General features: G+C 45.0%; 1 protein-coding gene and 1 pseudogene across 3 annotated transcripts in view; one reads left to right on the top strand and one right to left on the bottom strand.

Annotated features, from left to right (window-relative positions):
• Nucleotides 1-479: 479 nt before the first annotated feature.
• On the bottom strand, nucleotides 480-2,033 carry LOC117097380 (annotated as a pseudogene).
• A 220-nt stretch (nucleotides 2,034-2,253) lies between these two features.
• Nucleotides 2,254-20,162, top strand: part of ZDHHC14 (zinc finger DHHC-type palmitoyltransferase 14) — a 311,090-nt gene continuing 293,181 nt past the window's right edge. For 2 of the 3 annotated variants that reach the window (XM_033234955.1, XM_033234952.1), the window contains exon 1: nucleotides 2,256-3,308. In XM_033234955.1, the coding sequence (XP_033090846.1) occupies nucleotides 3,064-3,308 (245 nt within the window). In that variant the 5' untranslated portion in view covers nucleotides 2,256-3,063. Of the gene's footprint in view, nucleotides 3,309-20,162 lie in introns of all 3 variants that reach the window. The other variant, XM_033234954.1, reaches the window with a different exon arrangement.

Raw genomic sequence — 20,162 nt, 5'->3', positions numbered from 1 at the left:
TGAACGCAGCCTGGCCAGCCCCTGGATGGCAGGTGTGAGACCCTAACTGGAGGACTGAGTGTACCTGGACACCTGATCCACAAAAACTGTGAGAAAAATCTGTCTTGTTTTAAGGCCACTAAGTTTGTGGCAATTTGCAGCAATAAATAAGTATACCTCACCCGAGGTCAACTATTTTCAATAGTTTCCAATTGTTTCATTTACATCTCTATGTCTAGGGCTGGGTGGGTGGGAGGGGAGTGGATGGGCTGGTGTGTTTTAAAGCACATTTCAATCTTTATATTATTTCACTGGCAGATACTTTAATACATATTTGTAACAGACAAGGAAGAACTTTTTAAAAGCATAACCATAATGCCTGAAAAATTCGGTTTCATTGAGAATAAGAGTGGGAGTCTTTTTTAATGCCATAAAATCAATGGATCTATTATATTAATTGGACACCCACAGAAAAGGTGCTTGCAATAAACAGAAATAATACCCCGTTGATCTCATTAGCTAAAGGACAGGAAAGCATATGAGAGCTTTCACTTGAAAAGTCTAAAGCTTTCCAGTTGGTTTTTAAAAAATAGTCCAGCCACAAAGCACTTAATTGTCCCTGTAATATGCTTGTCTCTCATACAATATCTAAAATAATTAAAACCCAATTATTACCGTGTGCTTAAGATCCATTCTCCTTAGACTCTAACCGGCTTTGGAATGGACCCCTGTAAATTTCATTTTTATTCAAAACTCCTTGTAATTTCATGTCATACTCTAATTGCTATTCCCATCACTTTTTCCTTACTACGGGAAGCTCCTCCTAACTGGCCCTCTTGGATAAGCCAATCTCATCCCCCTTCGACACTGCTCACTGAGGCACGCTTTGTAAGGGACATACTTAGGGCTCTGAGTTCGATGCCATCTCTACTACTTGGGAGCTTTGTGATGTTTGGCCAGTAGTTAAGCTTTCCCTAAGCTGGATACAATAATGCCTCGCCGGGTTCCGGTGAAGATTAGACAAAGAACATGTGTAACGTGCAAACTGCCCAGTACAGAGAAGGCACCATTCCCCACAACACCCTTTGTTGGTTCCCCTCTCCCATCACCCAGCCCCAGAAAGCCTGGCACCACGCCTCTTCTGCCCTTGTCGCGGGGGATGCAGGGACTTGTAGTTTCTAAGGCCCCGCGTCGTGCTTTCCCTCGGCGCCGGCCGGCGGGCGGAAGAACTACACATCCCAGTGGGCTGTGAAAGAAAAGTGGGGCTCGGAAAATCGAGCGTCCCCGCCCAGCTGCCTTCGCTTTCCTCGGCCCCGGGCTATGCCCACCTCTGCGGGGGCTCGGACCCGCAGCAAAGCCCGTGAGGGCGTGAGCGAGCAGGCGTCCCATGCTTCGGCAGTCCCAGGGCCGCGCCCGCAGCTGCTCCTGGGCTGTCGGGTGGGAAGGAGGGTGGCGCGGGCGCGAGAGGAGAAGCACGCGATCCCTCCGCTGCCGAGGGGGCTCTACGGGGAAATGGAGAAATAAAGCGAGCAGTTGTGAACGTCCGTGGGGAGAAGTGGAGACCGAAAAGGCTGGGCGGCAGCAACCCAGAACCTGGCCTCCAAGGGGCTTCTACTCCGGGAGGGAGGTCGGGGCCGGAGGGGACCCCCACCGCTTCGTCTGCCCTTCTCGGCCCGGAAGCCGGCCGAGCCGGGCCCCGAGACCCTCGCCCGCAGCCCGGTCCCAGAGTCAGGCCGGCCTCGGGCCGCCTCTCCCTGTCCTGGCACCCGGCACCCCACCCCATTCCTCGGGCATCAGCAGAGTCCCTCGGCGACGCGACCACGCGCCCAGCTGGGGAGGAGGAAGAAGGGGGGCGCAGGCCGGGGAGGGTCACCTCCGCGCCGCGGCTCCTCAGCTCCCGGGGAGTCGCCCGGACTGGCTTGCCGGTGGCCGTGGGAATGAGCGTGTCCCGAGGCGGCAGCTGCTGCGGGGGATAAACCCGGGAGAAGCCGCGAGACTGACTGAAGTCGGCCAGGAGCACACGGCGCGGCGGGGCCGCGGGCGTCCAACCCCATCCCTACTCGGGCGATGCCACGGGGAGCCCCCCGCGCCTTCCACAGCCCAGGGCGCCCGCCCGAGGGGACTGGGGCTGGAATCCCGCTGCGTCGGTGCCCTGGCTTCGCGGGCGAGGAGGAGGAGGAGCAGGAGGAGGAGCCGCGGGTGAGGCGCGGGGCCACCGCCCACCCGGCCCGGAGGAGGCGGACCCACTCGGAGCGCCGCGCGCGCGCCGGGGCTGAGCCTTGCAAACAAGTGTCTGTGCTGTGTCCCCGCGGCCCTCCTCTCGCCGGGGCCGCTTCCTCCGGGTAGGAGGGAGCAAGGGAGTCCTCGCCGCGCGGCCCGCGAGCCGCCGCCGCCCTCGGCCCGGGCATCCCCGCGCGGGGGCCGTGGACTCGACTAGGCTGCCAGGCGCAGCGACACCGGGTCGCGGTGCGAGAGGCTCCTGACAGAAAAACGTGCGTGGTTGTCCCCACCCCTGGGAGGGGTTGCCGGTGCCGCGCGCGGCCGCCCAGTCGCTAGCGCTCTCTCCTGGGAGGATCCGCCGCCGGAGGAAGGAGTGGACCCAACCTGGCCGCGGCGCAGAAGTGGCTCCCGAGGAAGCCGGCGCTGGGGCTGTCGCCTCGTGTACCCTCGGGGCGCAGCGCTCGGGGGTCGGCGGGCCGGAGCCGAGGCGCAGCCGGGGAGCTGGGGGCTGCGGGGCCGAGCGGGCAGCCACGCGAGGGGGCGGGCGCTCGGCGACCCGGGGGCCGGCTGGGCTGAGTCCCGCGCCCCGGGACGCGGGCTGGAAGCGACGGAGGAGCGCTGCCGCGGGCTGCGGACCAGCGCCGTCCCCCCACGGAGCGGGGCTTCTGCTATGACAGTTGGGCTCCCCGGAGGGTTAACCTGGGTGTCCTCGGCAAAGTTGTCGCCGAGCCGGGAGCCCGTGTAGGGGCCGCGGCGCCGCGGCTCGGGGGGCGGCCGGGCGGCCGGCGGCGGTCGTGGCTCGGCGGGGCCCGCGCGGCCGGGGGGCTCCTGGGGGTGTGCGCCCCCAGCCGGCTGCCCTCGTGGATGCCTCCCGGCGGCGGCGGGCCCATGAAAGACTGCGAGTACAGCCAGATCAGCACCCACAGCTCCTCCCCCATGGAGTCGCCCCACAAGAAGAAGAAAATCGCGGCCCGGAGGAAATGGGAGGTGTTCCCGGGAAGAAACAAGTTCTTCTGCAACGGGAGGATCATGATGGCCCGGCAGACGGGCGTCTTCTACCTGACGCTCGTCCTCATCCTGGTCACTAGCGGACTCTTCTTCGCCTTCGAGTAAGTGGCTGCGGCCGCTCCCCCGACGCCGCGCTGCCCTCGCGTTCCCTGTCCCCCGCCCCTCCTCGGGCTGCTTTCGGTTTCTAGAAGCCTTATCTACTGTAAATTGTTATATAATGCCAGCCCGGACTCCCTCTTTTTGCTTTTAAATGTCTGATTGCTTTTGGGTCCCCAGAGAGAATGCCGTTCTGGGCCGGGCTTCTGGGAGCAGGGAGGGAAGGGGTCCGCTTGGAAGGGGGGCCAGGCCTTCCTGCTCCAGGTGACGGATGGGACCCAGCAGGTGGGGCCGCCGGTCCTTTATCCCTGGGGCGCTCTCAATCGAGTTTGGGAACCCAGTAAATCAACCCAGATGTAGCCTGCCGTGGGAAGGTGGGGTGCGATAGATTCCTAAGTCAGGGATACCTAGAACTGACTTTTCCCCTCTTGCTGACAACATATAGGGCATCTTCTTAAGCTCAGTTGACTACATCTCCCATGTAACTTCGACGAATAATTGAGGAATCTTGGTTATTTCAGGTTTCAAAGTATCGGCTACCTAGTGTGCCCTGGATAGATCCTTTCATTCTCCAGCCTCCTACATGCTCACTCTGGATTAACAATTTCTTATTTGCCATGAGGTTTCTAAACTTTTCACTTTCAAAAAGGTTGCAATAAAAAGTGTCCAAAACAAACAATTTGGGAACACGTGAAAGGAGACCTTAGGTCTGTTAAGGAAGAGGATGACACTACGTGACAACTTCTGATTCCAGAAAGAGTCTGGACTTTAGGGATTATATCTGGGAGAAAAAAAAGTGCATGCAAGTCTTCACCGTTTTCAGGAAAATCAAATTGACCAGTAGCAACTGTCCTCCTGCCAGCTAATGAAAGGTCTTATTTATTAACAGTGATTAGATAAAGCAGTTAAACCACATTCCAATCAATTTCAATTGCTGTCTTTGCATGCAACATTTGGAATGCAACTCCTTATGTAATTTCTGGTATCCTATGTTCAATGAAAGGTGGAGTTACTTTTTTCCCCCCAGAATTTAAAAAAAGCAATATATTTATAGGGAGTTCTTCTTTGGGCTTCCCAAATCCTGGTTATTATTGGGCATGATACTCCTTCAGTCTCCGCCTCCTCCTGTTGGGTAGGCTTAATTAAAACCTTTTGAATTTATTTGCTTTTGTTTCTGAGTAGGATTAATAGGCTCTAATTTTGTGCTGGGCTTTTGCTCCTCCAAATGCTGTCTCAATTGGAAATGAATGATCTCTTGACAATGTAATACTTGTCACTCAAAGTCCTCTGACTCTCAGGAGAAACGTTTTGTATCTGGACACTGCTCTGATGAGCAGTTTTAACAGGACTGAGTTAGACCAGGCAATGAGAAGGATGTCAGATTTAAGCAAATTCCCCTTCCCCAGTCCTTCTCACACACAACTCCTCTCCCCCATTTCCGATGGTGTGTGCACTTCCCCGGGTCCCCCCTTGATGTTTAGGTTCTGTATCTGTTTGACACTAGTAAGTAGAGTCAGTGGGGGACCTGTGGACGGGAGGGGAAGGGTGTGAACAGTCATTCAGAGTGGCAGGGAGACACACTCTACTTATGCTGCTGTTGCTCCCATGGGCCCCCATTGAGAGCAGCCTCTTGTCCTTACAGACCCTGGAAACTGGAAGAAGGGGCACAGAGGTTCCCCATGAGTTTATGTTCTGTGTTAGGATAAACACCAGCACTGGAGCCATGATGCCATGTGGTTTAACAGAAATGCCATCTCTTTAATGGCGGATTTAGTTACAGGTGCTCCTCTAGTTGCAGAGTATTCACTGTGTTCCTAATTTTTTTTTTTTTTTAATCTTGAACAGATCCAAATCGGCACTTTTGCTCTTTTTAGCGATTTTAACTGTGGAGAAAATGGGTTAATTTTGTGGTTCTGTTGCAGAGCTTCAGCCACAAGTGTGCTCCATGGAGAATGATGAATATTTCATATTCTGTATATACCCAAATCCCCACTGTATGGTTAGGGATTCCCCCAGTTATTACTTAACATCTTTTATTTTCTTCATTCAAACATAGCTTCTAACCAAACCATCATAAATTCATTTTCGTTTCTTGATCTCTGCGTGTATTTTTTCAAGAGTTCCCAAAAGTCCTCACTAGCAGGTTGTTAGGGATCTTTCTCTGCGTCAGTATTGTGTTAACTGATGACTGTAGGAATAAATGTGTGTGCTGGGATTTTATTAGCTACTGTTTGCAGCATCTTTTTTTATATCAGCTCTGTGGGAGTGTATGTGTGTATATGTGTGTGTGTTTGGTCTCCATGGGTGTTGCTTCAACTAGGCAATTTGACATTTCAAGAAAGCAAGAGGCCCGTCCTTGTATGATGCCTCTGTTCAGAAAAATCAGAGGCTGTTCAAGCTATAGAATATTATGGTTTAGCTGAGAATATTTGTCACTGCATTGTTTTCAAGTTCTTTATTCATAAGTTAAATAACCAGTTTGACCAAATTAATTTGCCAAAGACCAAAGAACAAGTTAACCCCATGCAGAGAAAGAAAATACCAACAGGCCAATCCCTAAGCGAGATCCAGAAGAAATGCCAGTACTGCCTACCCCTGGCCTGCCCTTCTCCTGCCTTCCTCTAGTTATTTATTGAACATGTACTATGTGGTCCCCTATTTTGATTGTTTAATTTCATGTCTAGATAGCTTTTTTAAAATTTATTTTTGGCCAGGCACGGTGGCTCAAGCCTGTAATCCCAGCACTTTGGGAGGCCGAGACGGGCAGATCACGAGGTCAGGAGATCGAGACCCTCCTGGCTAACACGGTGAAACCTCGTCTCTACTAAAAAATACAAAAAACTAGCCAGGCGAGGTGGCAGGCGCCTGTAGCCCCAGCTACTCGGGAGGCTGAGGCAGGAGAATGGCTTAAATCCGGGAGGCGGAGCTTGCAGTGAGTTGAGATCCGGCCACTGCACTCCAGCCTGGGTGACAGAGCGAGACTCTGTCTCAAAAAAAAAAAAAAAAATTATTTTTAATTTTTTATAGAGATGGAGTCTGCCTATGTTCCCCAGGCTGGTCTTGAACTTCTGGCCTCAAGTGATCCTCCTGCCTTGGCCTCCCAAAGTTCTGGGATTATAGGTGTGAGCCACTGCACCTGATCATCATGTCCAGATAGCTATTTATTGGAGACAGAGTCTCACTGTGTTGTCCAGGCTGGAGTGCAGTGGCACAATCATGGCTCACTGTAGCCTCGGCCTTCCAGGCTCAAACGATTCTCTCTTCTCAGTCTTCTTAGTAACTGGAACTGTAAGCGTGTACCACCATGCCCAGCCAAGTTTTGTATTTTTTGTAGAGACATAGGGGTCTCACTATGTTGCACAGGCTGGTCTCAAACTCCTGGGCTCAAGTGATCCTCCTGCCTTGGCCTCCCAAAGTGCTGAGTATAGGCATGAGCCACCGCACCTGGCTATCATGTCTAGATAGCGTCTAATGTTAGTAAAATTCATTGTCAAACATTAGAATTGTGTTTCGCCAGTTACACAAAAGCAAATAAAATGTGTGACAAGAAGAACGAATAACTTAGTCATTTAGTTTTAGCCCTCCCTTGTCTGCAATTCTTCTCTCATCCCAGCTCTCATTCCTGACCTTGAACAGATGGACAAGAAAGTTTGTCCAAGAGAAATGAACTTACTAGAACTCAGCAACAGGTGTTGATACAGTCTTCAACCCCTGGAGAAAGGCAAGGTAGAAATGATTATTCCCACATCTAAGATGAAGTGACAGAGGCTTGGTGAGGTTAGTCACCTAGGGTCGCACAGCTAATTAGTGGGAAGGCTTCTGGCTGCAAAGCCAGTGCTCTTTCTGACTAATTGTGCTGCTCCTCGTTCACGTCTAGAGTACTGGTTAAAGGCATGGATTTTGGAAGGACAGACCCTAAGCTTATTACTAGCAGTATAACCCTGGGCAAATGATTGATTTTTTTAAAGCCTTAGTTTCCCAGTCTGTAAACTGAGATTAATAATAATCTCCCTTTAAATGATGGGAAGATTAAATGGAAAACGTATACTCTGCATAGTATACAGTATAGTATATACAGTACAGTATATGGTATGCTGTGTACCAGTGTTTGGTACATAGCAAGGACTCAATAAATGGTTCATATTATTAGAGTAAACCTTAGAAGTAGCCCCCGCAAGGACTCTGGTCACCCTTTTTGGAGAGCATTTTGAGGAAGGGAACATGTAGGTTAATAAGCAACTGTGACTGTGAAAAACTCAGAACTATGCAGTCTGCTATTAAAAGTAAAGACCTGGCTGGGCACAGTGGTTCATGCCTTTAATCCTAGCACATTGGGAGGCTGAGGCAGGAGGATTACTTGAGCCCCAGAGTTCGAGACCAGCCTGGGCAACATAGTGAGACCCCATCTCTAAGTTTTTAAATAAAAATTTAAAAATATAAAAATAAAATAAGCTCCTTTGTATGAGTCCAAGGAGCCTCTGTGAAGCTGTGGCTTTGCTGTTACCCATTCAGAATGGGAGTCCTTCAGGGATGTCTGGGGATCTGTCCTTATCCAGACTGGATTTCATTTTTGTATTTGAAGCCACCATCCCAGAACAGTGAAGACAGTACAGAAAGCTACTAGAAGCAACCAGATACAATACTGTACTCTTTCTCAAGCAAGGAGGGACTGCTTGTCTGTTGGCGTATTTATGCACCGTGTGGAGTACTGATGAAAAGTGACAGCATTTCATAGCTGTGTTTAGGGGAGGTGGGGAGTCGACTGCAGTGCTATCCAGACAGCTCACCCTCTTTGCAGCTATTAAGAGTCTCATCAAGGCTGTCTATGCAATGTCGTCATTCTCACATTCCCAGAAGTAGAATTTGAAAAGATCAGTGAACATTAACAATTTCTTCTTCTCCCTGACATATGCACACATACAGCCTGCTTTTGTTTATAGTTGTAATTTTTAAAATAAAAAGTCTTTGGTCCTGAAATATTAAACTGTCATAGTCTTGCTTACTGGGGTAGAATGAAGGAAACAAACTAGGAGGCTGAGTGAGGTTTGTGTTTTCAGCAGCATCATATGAGGTGAGGAAGGTCTGCTTAGATCTGGGGCTTGACTGGATCTCACCATTCTACACTGTCACCACAGACAAGTTTGGACGTGTTCCTGGGGCTCAGACACTTGAGAATGTGGGGACATTCTCAAATTTCTCATCACTAGAAGTCCATTGATGTTTTGTTTAAAAAACCTTTCTCTCTGTTCCTCCCTCCTTCCTTCCCTTCTTCTTTTTACATTTAGCTAATTCCTCTGAAACAAATGATGAATAATTGGGGAGTCAGTAGAACTGGGATCATGTTTGCTTTGAAGATGGAACTTGGGGCTCTCCCCTGAAAATAAATGTGTCATTTCCAAGAACGTCTCTGTTATAGACGGATAACTTTTATTTTCTAGTAGAGGGTGCTGCCTTTATAACATATAATGATCTCATATTTTCTTACCACACCCTGACCATGCAGAACTGCATCAACCTCTCCACCATCTCAGAAAACATCTGCATAGGGTCTCTCATCTGTTTTTTCCAAGTGCTGGCCATGCTGTGCATCATAGAACGCCATGGGGTTGATACAGACAATACATGACCCTCAGGACCTTACCACAGGACAGTTCCTAGGAACATAGTACATGGAGCCAAGGACATTTATAATCCACTGTGGTTTCACAAGAACTTTAGGTGACTTCAAAACCTTATGATCCATTGACATGAAAGCACTAACCCATTCATTTGTGTACGTGATCAACACATGTCAGTTTCTTGAGGGTAGGGACTGACCGTGTTCACTGCTGTATCCCCAGGGCTTAGAATAGTACCTGGTCTATAATAGCAAGCTCCCAGTAAAATATCTGCTGTTTAATGAAGTAATGGTAATATTGAAACACTTCGGAAAATACCTTTCTTGTGCTTTAGTTTTTGCGTTTTGTAAAGCTCTGTACATTAATAAAGTTTATAATTAATAATGTCTTGTAGAACACATTTGCCTCAGAAACTTTATTTGATGTAATTCTTCTGAATTCAAGTGTGTTAATTAAAGCAGAAGGAAAAGCTTTTCTTAGTTATTTAGAAAACTAGTGATAACACTGGGATGTTCTCTTGGCTAACCAAGACTTCTTTCTAGTATTTATTTTTGAACTAAATGCTTTAAGCAAATAAAGCACTCTGGGATATATTTGAATGTTACCTAACAACCACAAGCACCTAGAATAATTTCTCATTTTATAGGCTCTTCACTTTGGACAATTGAATTTATCTAATAAAACTCTTAAGGATACTATTGACTACATATGTTTTATTGTGTTCCCTTTTAGCTAGTGGGAAGTGATACTAAATTGTGCAGGAAGGACTCCTCTAGGTTCCTATAATAAGATAATGATGGTTAATTATTTAATGGGCCATATCTGCGTATCCTGGATTTTTTTTTCTTTTTCAGTACGGTGTTGCACATAATTTATTCATGGCAGAGTTATTATGTCTTAGCAAGAAAATTTAAATTAAAAGTTGCAAGGAAGTGCATTTGTTATTTTATAGCTGAGGTTGTTAGGAAAGTGAAAAACAGTGGTGATCAATAGATACTTAATTAGTTATATCCAGGAATTTGGATCTAATAAAATGTTAGTTGATTCTGATAAGAGTTGGGGACTAACCTAATGCTTTTGTTCAGTTCATCACTAAATATGAAGGTTGGTTCCATTTCAAACTTATTTTTATAAACTGGATGATCTTCTACCTACCCAATTTCCATCTTTTAAAAAATGTAATGTGAGATTAATACAGAAGATGATATGTAACACTTGCAAGTTTTGAAGTAAAATACTGTAAAGAGCAGCCATGAAACTACCACCCAACCCAAGAAGCTCATCAACACCAATGCTTTGAGTCTACTCAGTCCTCTGTCTTGGCCCAGTCCCATCTTCTTGCCCCTCCCTGAGGTCGTCACAGTCTGAGCTTGGTAATTATCAGCACCTTGCTTTGTCTTCTCTCAGGGACTTTGAGTGTGTGTGTTCCCAAACAATAGGTTATTTGGTTTGGTTTATTTTTCTTTACAAATATGGTATCATGCCATATGTATTCTTTTAAAAAATGCGGACATTGATTTTATATGGATTTAACATAAGATAGCATCACAGCATAGGATTTAAGGCAGTCTGTTCATGAATCCATGTAATTCTGCAGATGGCATAACTTTTATTTTGAACTGATTTCAAACTTCCAGAAAGGTTGCAAGACTAAAGAACTCTGTATACTCTCCATTCAGATTCATCAATTGTTGACATATTTCTGCAACTATTTCTTTTTCCCTCTCTCCCTCAATCTTGCTATTAACAGTTTCCCCCTCAGACCATTGAAGAGTAAGTTGCAGATATTATGTTCCTTTACATCCAAATACTTCTGCATGTAATTTTTAAGAAAAAGGATGTTCCCACATAAATACAGTAATGGTATCAGTTTTAGGAAATCTAACGTGGATACAACAGTCCACATTGAGATTTTGCCATTTGTCCCAATATTGTTGGGTTTATCATCATGGTATTTGTTTTCTATTTAACTAATGTGTATTTTGTTTCTCTTTTCCACCTTTTGACTTCTTTTAGATGAATTGCATATTTTTAGTATTTCGTTTTATCTTTAGCAAAATTTTAGGCTACGTTTCTTTGTGTTATTTTTATTAGTTGTTTAAGAGATTACAATGTGCATTTTTAACCTATTACAGTCTATCTCCAAATAATAGTATTATTATTCACAAATAATGCAAGAAATAGAAAACATTATAATTCCTCTTACTCATTCCACCCTTTGTACCCATTGTCATATATTTTATATCCATATATGCTATAAAGCCAGTAAATTTTGTTATTTTTAAACAATCAGTAGTATTTAAAAGAAAAATAAATTTATGTAAAATAAATATATTTTAAAACACATATACACATGTATAAGATATAACACATATATACATATGTACATATATTAAATAGAGATAATTTTAAATGGACTTTTATATTTATCCTCATGTATTTACCATTTCTGGTACTCTTCATTTCTTCTAATTATATCACTTTCCTTTGGCTTAAAGTACTTTCAGCATTTCTTATATGCAAGTCTGCTGGTGACAAATTATCTTGGTTTTTGCTTTTTCTGAAAAAGTTTATTTTTGCCTTAATTTTAAGAGCATATTTTTACTAGATATAGAATTCTAGGTTGATAGTCTTTTTCCTATCAGACCTTTGATGATATTAGCCCATTGTCTTCTGATCTCTTGTTTCTGATGAGAACTTGTTATTTTTTTTAAGCATTTCTCCCCATATGTCATGTGTGATATTTCTCCAGCTGATTTCTCTTTATCTTTTTTTTCAGTGATTGGAATATGATAACATGCCTATGTATGGTTTTCTGTACATTTATCCCATTGGGGTTTGCTGAACTTCTTGGATCTGTGGATTGATATCTTTCATCAGTTTGGGAAATTTTTTCATTCTTTTTTCAAATATTTCTTTAGTACTTCTTTAATTATATATGATATCATTTTATATAGTCCCATACTTTTTAGATACTTTATTCCATGTTTTTGTCAATTATTTTCTTTTCCTCTTTGTGTTTTAGTTTGGATAATTCCTGTCAGGTTGTCTTCAAGTTTAATATTTCTATGTTGTCAATTTTGATACCTTATTTTTTTTTATTTTGAGCACTTCTACACTTAAAAAATAGTTTTTAAGGAGTCTCCATTATTCTGCTGAAATCCTCCATCTGTTCATGGTTGTGTTAATATTTTCTGCTAGATCCTTTAACATGTTTATTAATCATCCTTTAATAATTCCAACATCTACATCACTTCTGAATCTGTTTCTTTGAACTGTTTCTTCTCTTGATTATGGGTTATATTTTCTTTCTTCCTTCAAGCTTGTAATTTTTTTATTGCATGCGAGACATTGTATGTAAGAGAATTACAAAGTCTATAGTAAGTTAAATTACTTTTTTCAGGACACTAGTGTGCGTGAGTGAATCTAGTTTGTAACGGAAACAGGTTTGGGACTTGGGGAAGTTTCAGTTAGATTCATTTTATCACTGGCTTCAAATGTTTTGAGGGCAGAATCAGGACTTCCCCCTTAGCAGGGCTTGAGATCTGAGCCCTGGAAAAACTCTGGAGGTTTTTAAATGCTTTACAGCCTAGGAGCAGCTTACCAAACTGTGGGAGATTTCTGTTTTTCAGCCTGACTGCTGGCTTTTTGGGTCACTGGGGAGTTGTCTTTGTGTTCAGTCTTGCACCAAGTTTCTGTACCTCAAGAAATCTCTGCACAGCTGCTGTGCCGCAGCTTTTGGAGGGCTACTGCAGTGGTCTGAGTGAAGGCCTGGAGTGCCTCAGAGTGACTTTCTCAGATTTTACATTCTGACCCTTTGATACCATACCTTGAAGCTAGGTCCTGTAGGCTTCAGAGAAGATGTCTCTCTAGTCTCCTGACCTACCCCCAGCCTTTGGTGTAGTTTTGTTGTGTTTTTGGTAAAGATCATTTGGTAAAGAAAGAGTGACTGGTGGCTAGGCCTCCTTGGAATTATAATTCATATGGCAGTCCACAGATGGCCATTAATGTGGGTTAAAAATTTAGCTGATTTCTCCTCACTCCTGTTTATGGTGGATTCCTGTTCTTCCTGCTGCTTTGCTGGGGAAGGAAGCAGCTGTTGGCCTTTTTTCTCTTGGGAAGGACTTGACACATTTAGGCTTCTTTGCATTCTAAGCTCCCTGACAGATTTTTTTTCAGACTATGCTTTTGTAGCTAATGTGGCTTGTTCTCATTGTTAGAGTGGGAGTGATTGCTCTCACAACTTTCAACTTGTGATTGTTAAAAACTTAATACTGTATTTCTCAGATTCATTTATGTTGTTGCATATATATATAATTCATTTTTACTGCTGTAGGATTTGATTTGTGTAAATATGCCCAGTTTATTCCTCATATGCTTTTTAATCTTTCTTTCTTTGACTTCTTACTGATTCTTGGCCTTTGCTGTCATTTTGTATGTAATGCAGAATCTGCAAGACTCCGTTTTACAGATTTTGATCCTCTTAAATGTGCCCTGCCAATGACTATGACATCTAGACCCAAATGCTTAGGCCTGGATAAGTGAGAGAGAATTTAGCATGGGATTCATTGGCTTTTATGTGATATTAAAATATTTATTACAATGATAAGTCCTAGCTATCAACTGATCATTGAAGTTATATACAATTAAGAGCATGGTTTATAGAAATGTATATCCTTATGATGAGTGAGGTACTTTATCACAGATCTTCATCTCCTAGCTTAATTTGATGCCAGTTTTTCTTGATTTTAAAAGAAAGCTAATTTTTTTTCTTTTCTTTATCCCTTATAATATTTTGTGCTTTGAAGCTCTTCTCTGATCTCATACCTAATGTGTGTACAGTCCCCCATGTGTGTGGGGACTTCTCATGTAGCCAGCTTTCTTTGGAAGCCTTGACAGCAAGAGTTTCTGATTGAACCAGCCAGGCCTCTGCTCTTGTAGACTTTCTAGTCTTTGGTGCTTACCTGAGAGAAAAAAATTGTTTCCTCTGCCACGACTGGACCCAGAATGAAGAGAAAGATTTGTGTGTGTGTGTGTGTGTGTGTGTGTTGATCCCCCTTGACTCCAATCCTCCTATCTGTAGAAGTTAGATGATCTTTAATTTAGGTCTGTTTTTGCCTTTACCTCCTTTTCCCTTCATAGCTGGAGCTAACATACCTTTAGGGTAAACCTCCCTGTCCCCCTCTAGAGACTTTGGACGTAGACTTGCTTTCAACTGCAACGGCACTTTCTTATTTTATAACAATTAAAACAATTTTTTTTGAGATGGAGTTACCCAGGCTGTTGTTGTCCAGGCTGGAGGGAATGGCACCATCTCAGCTCACTGCAACCTCTGCCTCCCAAGTTCAAGCAATTCTCCTGCCTCAGTCTCTCGAGTAGCTGGGATGATAGGCATGCACCATCACACCCAGCTAATTTTGTATTTTTAGTAGAGACAGGATTTCTCCATGTTTGTCAGGCTGGTTTTGAACTCCCGACCTCAGGTGATTCGCCTGCCTCGGCCTCTTAAAGTGCTGGAATTACAGACATGAGCCACCGCATCCAGCCTGTTTTAGAACAACTTAAGCACACTTTAGTGCACCATTTAAGAACAGCAGTATAATCATTTCTGTACATCTTCAAACTAGATTTTAAAAACTGCTGACTTCCATGCTGTTGAGAGCCATGGGAATGAGGCGGGGCACAGCAAGGCAGCTGATAGAGGAGGGTGTAGCCAAGGGCCCTGCCTGTAACTTGCCCTGAGATAATCTTATCAGTGGAGGAAGGGCGATCTAACCCACTTGGGAAGGAATTTGAGCTCTATAAGTCTGCTATCTTTTGGTGGTTTTCAGGCATGGCTCATGAATACAAGGCAACAGCTTATTTTTAACACTAAATACCAGAGTCTATTTGAGATGTTACTTCTACTTGCTGATAAATGATTGTCCTTCTTGTACTGATCATAGAAATAAAATGAGCCTCTAAAATGTGTGTTCCTGACTACTTCCTTGACATAATCTGGTATTTTTCTCAGTTTTCACTTTTCCCTTTCTCTCATAAGATCTCTCGTAAGTGTACCATCTCTCGTGGTATAAGATACTGTGACTACTTTTTCTTTCTTTGAAACTTTTTCTTTAACTTCTAGGATGTTCCTCTCCCACTTACCTTTAGTTATTTCCTTTTCCCCTGCATCATGTATCTCTTCTTTCTTGCTTGCTTTTAATTAACTTTGTTCCTCTTTCTCCGGCCTGTCTTACTTCCCTAAGCAAGTTTGCACGGTCCTGGTGGTTGCTCTGGCCTTTTCAAATGTGACCTTCATCTCTGTGTCTCTGTCCCCTGCTTAAAGCACCTGCCCCCGACCTGGCATTTCCTCTTGCCTGTAGAGATCTCTGCCGAGGTGTCCTCTGATTTCCAGAAAGCAAGTCATTGAAAGCTGAATGGCCTGCAGTTTCTTCTCAATAGAGAGTCTCAGGGCCCCACCGCTCTCAGGAAAGAACATTTTCTGGGTTGCAGAACTATGGCCTGGGAACATTCTCACTTCCACCCTTCCCGCCTACCGGTAGCCATCAGGCTCTGCGCCTCCTTTCCTTCCGTGTCTCTTAAACTGCATTCTTCCTCTCTGTGTCTATACTTGAGGTTCTGGTTCACAATCATTTCACAGATTCTTTGACACTTTTCCCATAAATAGGTGGAGTCTGATTCCTCTCCTCTGGAATATGGGCCAGCCCACATATGAAGGACAGAATGTGGCAGAAATGATGCTATGTGATTTCCAAGGCGAGGTTAGAAAACATGGCAAGGTTTCCACCTGCCCCCCTCTCTCTCTCTCTCACTTGGGACATGCACCTTTGGAGCCCTGAGCTGCCATACAAGAAGTCTAGCTCCCTGGACACCCCTGTAATACAGAGGCCGTGTAGAGGGGTTTAGACCACATAGCAACGGAGGTGACAGTGGAACCCCAGCTGAGTAAATGAACCTTCACATAATTTGAATCCCCCACCTCCATGACCCCACCCCACTCCCACTTTTTTGAGTCATCCCAGTGAAAGCCAAATGGAGCAGATATGAAGAGTTCCTACTGAGCTCTGCCTAAATTGTATAGTGATGAACAAAGTAACATCATCGTTGGCTTTAACCCACTATATCTTGGGACACTTCAATATACAGCCACAGTAACTAGAAAACTGAACTACTACAACGTCTCAAATGAAATGTTGGGACTGGTTTGGGGCATGCAGTGATTCATGTATGACTAACAACACTAAAGTTACAGTGCTGAAGTTTGAAAATGTTTTTAAAAATGGTAAATCCAGGGTCAGCTCTTCCCACTCCCTTCCATTCCAGAGTGCTTCTTTGAGCAGGAGAGACAGGGGTTGCAGCCAATTCATGCACCCATGATTTTGCCCAGTCCCAGCACTTGCTTGGCAGAAGCCACCCTTCATCTCATGTGCCCTGGTGGGAAAGTAGTGAGTACTGACAGTTTAGGCCCTCACTACCCCATGCCTGGATGGTGTTGCCAGCTTTCTTCATCACTCCCTGTCTCTATTTTTATTTTTATTTGTTTATTTTTTTGAGATAAGGTCTTGCTCTGTTACCAAGGCTAGAATGTAGTAACATGATCATAGATTACCACGGCCGTGACATGCTGGGCTCAAGCAATCCTCCCACCTCAGCCTCTGGAGTAGCTGGAACTACAGGCACATACCACCACACCTAGCTAATTTTTTTTTTTTTTATAGAGATGGGGTCTCACTATGTTGCCCAGGCTGGTCTCGAATTCCTGAGCTCAAGTGATCCTCCCACCTCGGCCTCCCAAAGTGCTGGGATTACAGGTGTGAGCCACCACACCTAGCCTCTGTGTCTCTATTATTCCTTCACTCTGGCCTTAAAAATCCCAGTTCCACTGGGTGTGGTAGCTCATGCCTGTAATCCCAGCACTTTGGGAGGCTGAGGCCGGCAGATCACGAGGTCAGAAGATTGAGACCATCCTGGCCAACATGGTGAAACCCCGTCTCTACTAAAATACAAAAAATTAGCTGGACATGGTGGCACGTGCCTGTAGTCCCAGATACTTGGGAGGCTGAGGCAGGGGAATCACTTGAACCCAGGAGGTGGAGGTTTCAGTGAGCCGAGATTACGCCACTGCACTCCAGCCTGGTGAAAAAGCGAGACTCTGTAAAAAAAAAAAAAAAAAAAAAAAAAAAAATCCCAAGTTTCTTACTATACTGTGTCTGTTACATTTATAGTGAAAGAATCATACACCTATTGGGAAACTAAATCTGTGCAAAACTGTATAAAATCAGTACTTGAGGACTTTCTATTTTTCTCATATTTATTAAGAGCAATAGATGAGAGTCTCTGTTCCCTAAGATCTTAGTGTATAGCAGTCCTGTTGATGTAGGTCTGTTTTTGCCTTTACCTCCTTGCCCCTTTACAGCTGGAGCTAACATACCATTAGAGTAGACCTCCCTGTCTCCCTCTAGACGTAGAAACACAGTTCTCTTAGGGACATCTTTTTGACACTGTCATGTACCAGGATGTTCACCCCTCTCTGGGTTGGTGAGAAGGCCAGGGGCCTGTTTCACCTGCCTGCCATGCTGTTGACACACCAAGGCCTTTCCAGAAATAGCCTATGGTGGCCTTGTGGTCTGCAGAGCCTTGCTGTCCCACAAGGGGATAGCTAGGCAAGTAATGACTCCTAGCAAGCTGATCTTTCCAGCAAGCCTCAGATTTATATAATCAAAGCAATTTATCATCTTGAATGCTCCTATTTTGGGGTCTTTTAATGCCATGAGTTTCCTATACTCACATTCTTGATGGCAGATAAGGGCATTTTTGAACATAAAATCCAAAGTCAAGTTAAATTCTGCAGCTATATATGGTCTATGTGTCTTTTTGAGCAGGAAGAAGAATTCTTTACTTAAATTATCTCACACTTACAATCTTGGTACAGATTTTCCTGCCTCTCTTTAAGATTGAAACCCATTCAAATTAAATTTCAGCATGGCCCTAACATACACAGTCAAGTGGTGATGATGGCCCTATTTAGGAAACACACCGAGTTTGTGTTTGTGTTCTTAATTCCATTAGCTATAAGCATATTTTGTATAGATATTCCAAGAGGTATGCTCTTGTCTGCTTAAGGGTAGCTAGATACTGGATGTTGGAGAAGCCCGCTCTTCCCATCATAAAATTACTACTTAGGATTAACAGTGTTTTATATAGAAACTATATTTCTTGTTTGGCTCAAAAAAATAAAGGTAGGAAGTATTGCTTTTAAGCTGTATGCCTTTATTGAGCTAGGAAACTACTAACATTCTATTTTTTAATTTAGAAGTTGAAGTGGCAATGAAGTAGAGTTCCACTTATTTCTATCTAAGTTCTCTGCCTCTTGGCTTTGGATGGTGAGACAAGGAATGATCTACCAGGACAGTGTCATCCCCTTGAACCTGAGATAAAGATTATTCTTGAATCTTATGTGAAATTGTTGATTTTGGAAGGTTGTGTGGGTTTGTGGACCGTAGTTGGCATTGTCAAGAAAGATCTCAGGCTTCCCTGAATGGGAGCCCCAGTCAAGCGTAAAGGGGGAGACTTAAGTTTGGAAATATATGGAGAGTCATTCTCCTTACTTCCCATTCTCTCTTCCCCCAGAATTAGTTTTCTTCTGCTGCTGTAATGAATTGTTACAAACTGAGTGGCTTGAAACAACACAGATTGATTATCTTACAGTCTGTATATCAGAAGTCTAGTCTAATCCTGCTCTCCCTGGGCTACAATCAGGGTGTCAGCAGGGCTGTGTTCCTTCTGGCAGCTGTAGGGGAAATTCTCTTTCCTTGCCTTTTTCAGCTTCTGGAGCTATCTTGCAGCCCCCTCCCTCCATCCTCAAAGCCAGCGAGGCTCTGTGTCTTCCTTCCATCATCACACGCCCCTCTGTCTGCAGCCAGGAAGGGCTTTCTGCTTTTAAGAACCCATGGGATTGCCCTGGGCCCACCTGGATGACCCGGGAAGTTCAGCTCAAGGCCCTTAATGTATCACAGCTGCAGAGTCCCTTTGGCACTGTAAGGTAATGTGTTCACAGGTTCTGGGGATTAGGATATGGATGTTTTTGGGGGAACGTTATTCTCCCTTCCACACCCAGATTCTTATTGTTCCCTGTATGAAGCTGGACTTGAACTTCTGAAGACTTTTCTGCAGCCCTCTGAGGGGGCCAGTCCCGAGACAGTAGGAGGTAGGAGGGGATTATTTGTCTGGCTGACCACAGTGTCTATTATGGTTAATGACACTTGCCTTTTGCAGATGGGTCTGCCACCCAGCGCAAAGACACAGGCTTTGGGGAGACAAACCCAACTGCCAGGGGAGAGAGAGGGAGTCCAGCCTGGCAGGCAGCATGGGGTTAGCTCCCCAGCTTCCCAGCTTCCCAGCTTCCCAGTCCCCCAGCTCCCCAGCGCCCCAGCACCCCAGCCCCCCAGCTACCCAGATGGCCCCAGGTAGGCAGAGACTGGGGCAGAGGAGACAGAGTGGGCAGTGACTGGATTCGGTAGAGTGTGGAAACAGGGACGTGTGTCCCTAGGGAGCAGGGTCCCTGTCCCAAGTCTGACGGACCGCTAGAAGCTTTTGCCCAGCAGGCTGGGTGGACCCAAAAGCGCCAGGCCAGGCTGCAGTCCTAGAGGGAACCTGGCAGGGTCAGGGCAGAGATGTGGTTACTTCCACTGGCGTCATGTCAGAATGGAGGGGCAGCCTGCCGGCAGGGGGAAGAGTCTCTAATGCCAGGTGGGGCAGTTGCTGCTCCATCCCCTCTGGGGCTAAATTGAGGGCCTGCTGAGCCATCCTTCATCTGGGGGGAAGAAAGGGAAGCGGAGGCTGGAGGCCAGGCTGAATCTGACATCTAACTCAATTTCCTTCTCAGTGTGGGATAGTCCTGTCTCCTCCAAAGAAGATTTTAAAGTACATGAGTGTCCCGCTGCCCCCACCAAGACAGAATAATGGGAATAATTACTGTTGCTCCAGAAACAGCTTGAATAAGTACTCCTTCTTCTGGGCCAGGAAGACTGTAAAGATGTTTTATAGGAACACCATTGATTGTATCAAATTAAAATGTTTCTTATTTTGTAATACATTTTGCCATTCTTACTTATTCTCCATTTTTTGCTTAGAGAAAGGAATTCTGTTGTTATAATGACTCCTCTGAAACGATGGCTCATTGCATCTCCACTGACCGGTACAAAAGAAGAGAAAAAGCTCTATGTGTCTGACAGTAAACGT

Source organism: Trachypithecus francoisi, unplaced genomic scaffold (genome assembly GCF_009764315.1).
Source record: "Trachypithecus francoisi isolate TF-2019V2 unplaced genomic scaffold, Tfra_2.0 Lachesis_group15, whole genome shotgun sequence".
NCBI lineage: Eukaryota > Metazoa > Chordata > Mammalia > Primates > Cercopithecidae > Trachypithecus > Trachypithecus francoisi.
The sequence above is the reverse complement of the archived record's forward strand: the minus strand, read 5'-3'. Positions and strand labels throughout refer to the sequence as shown.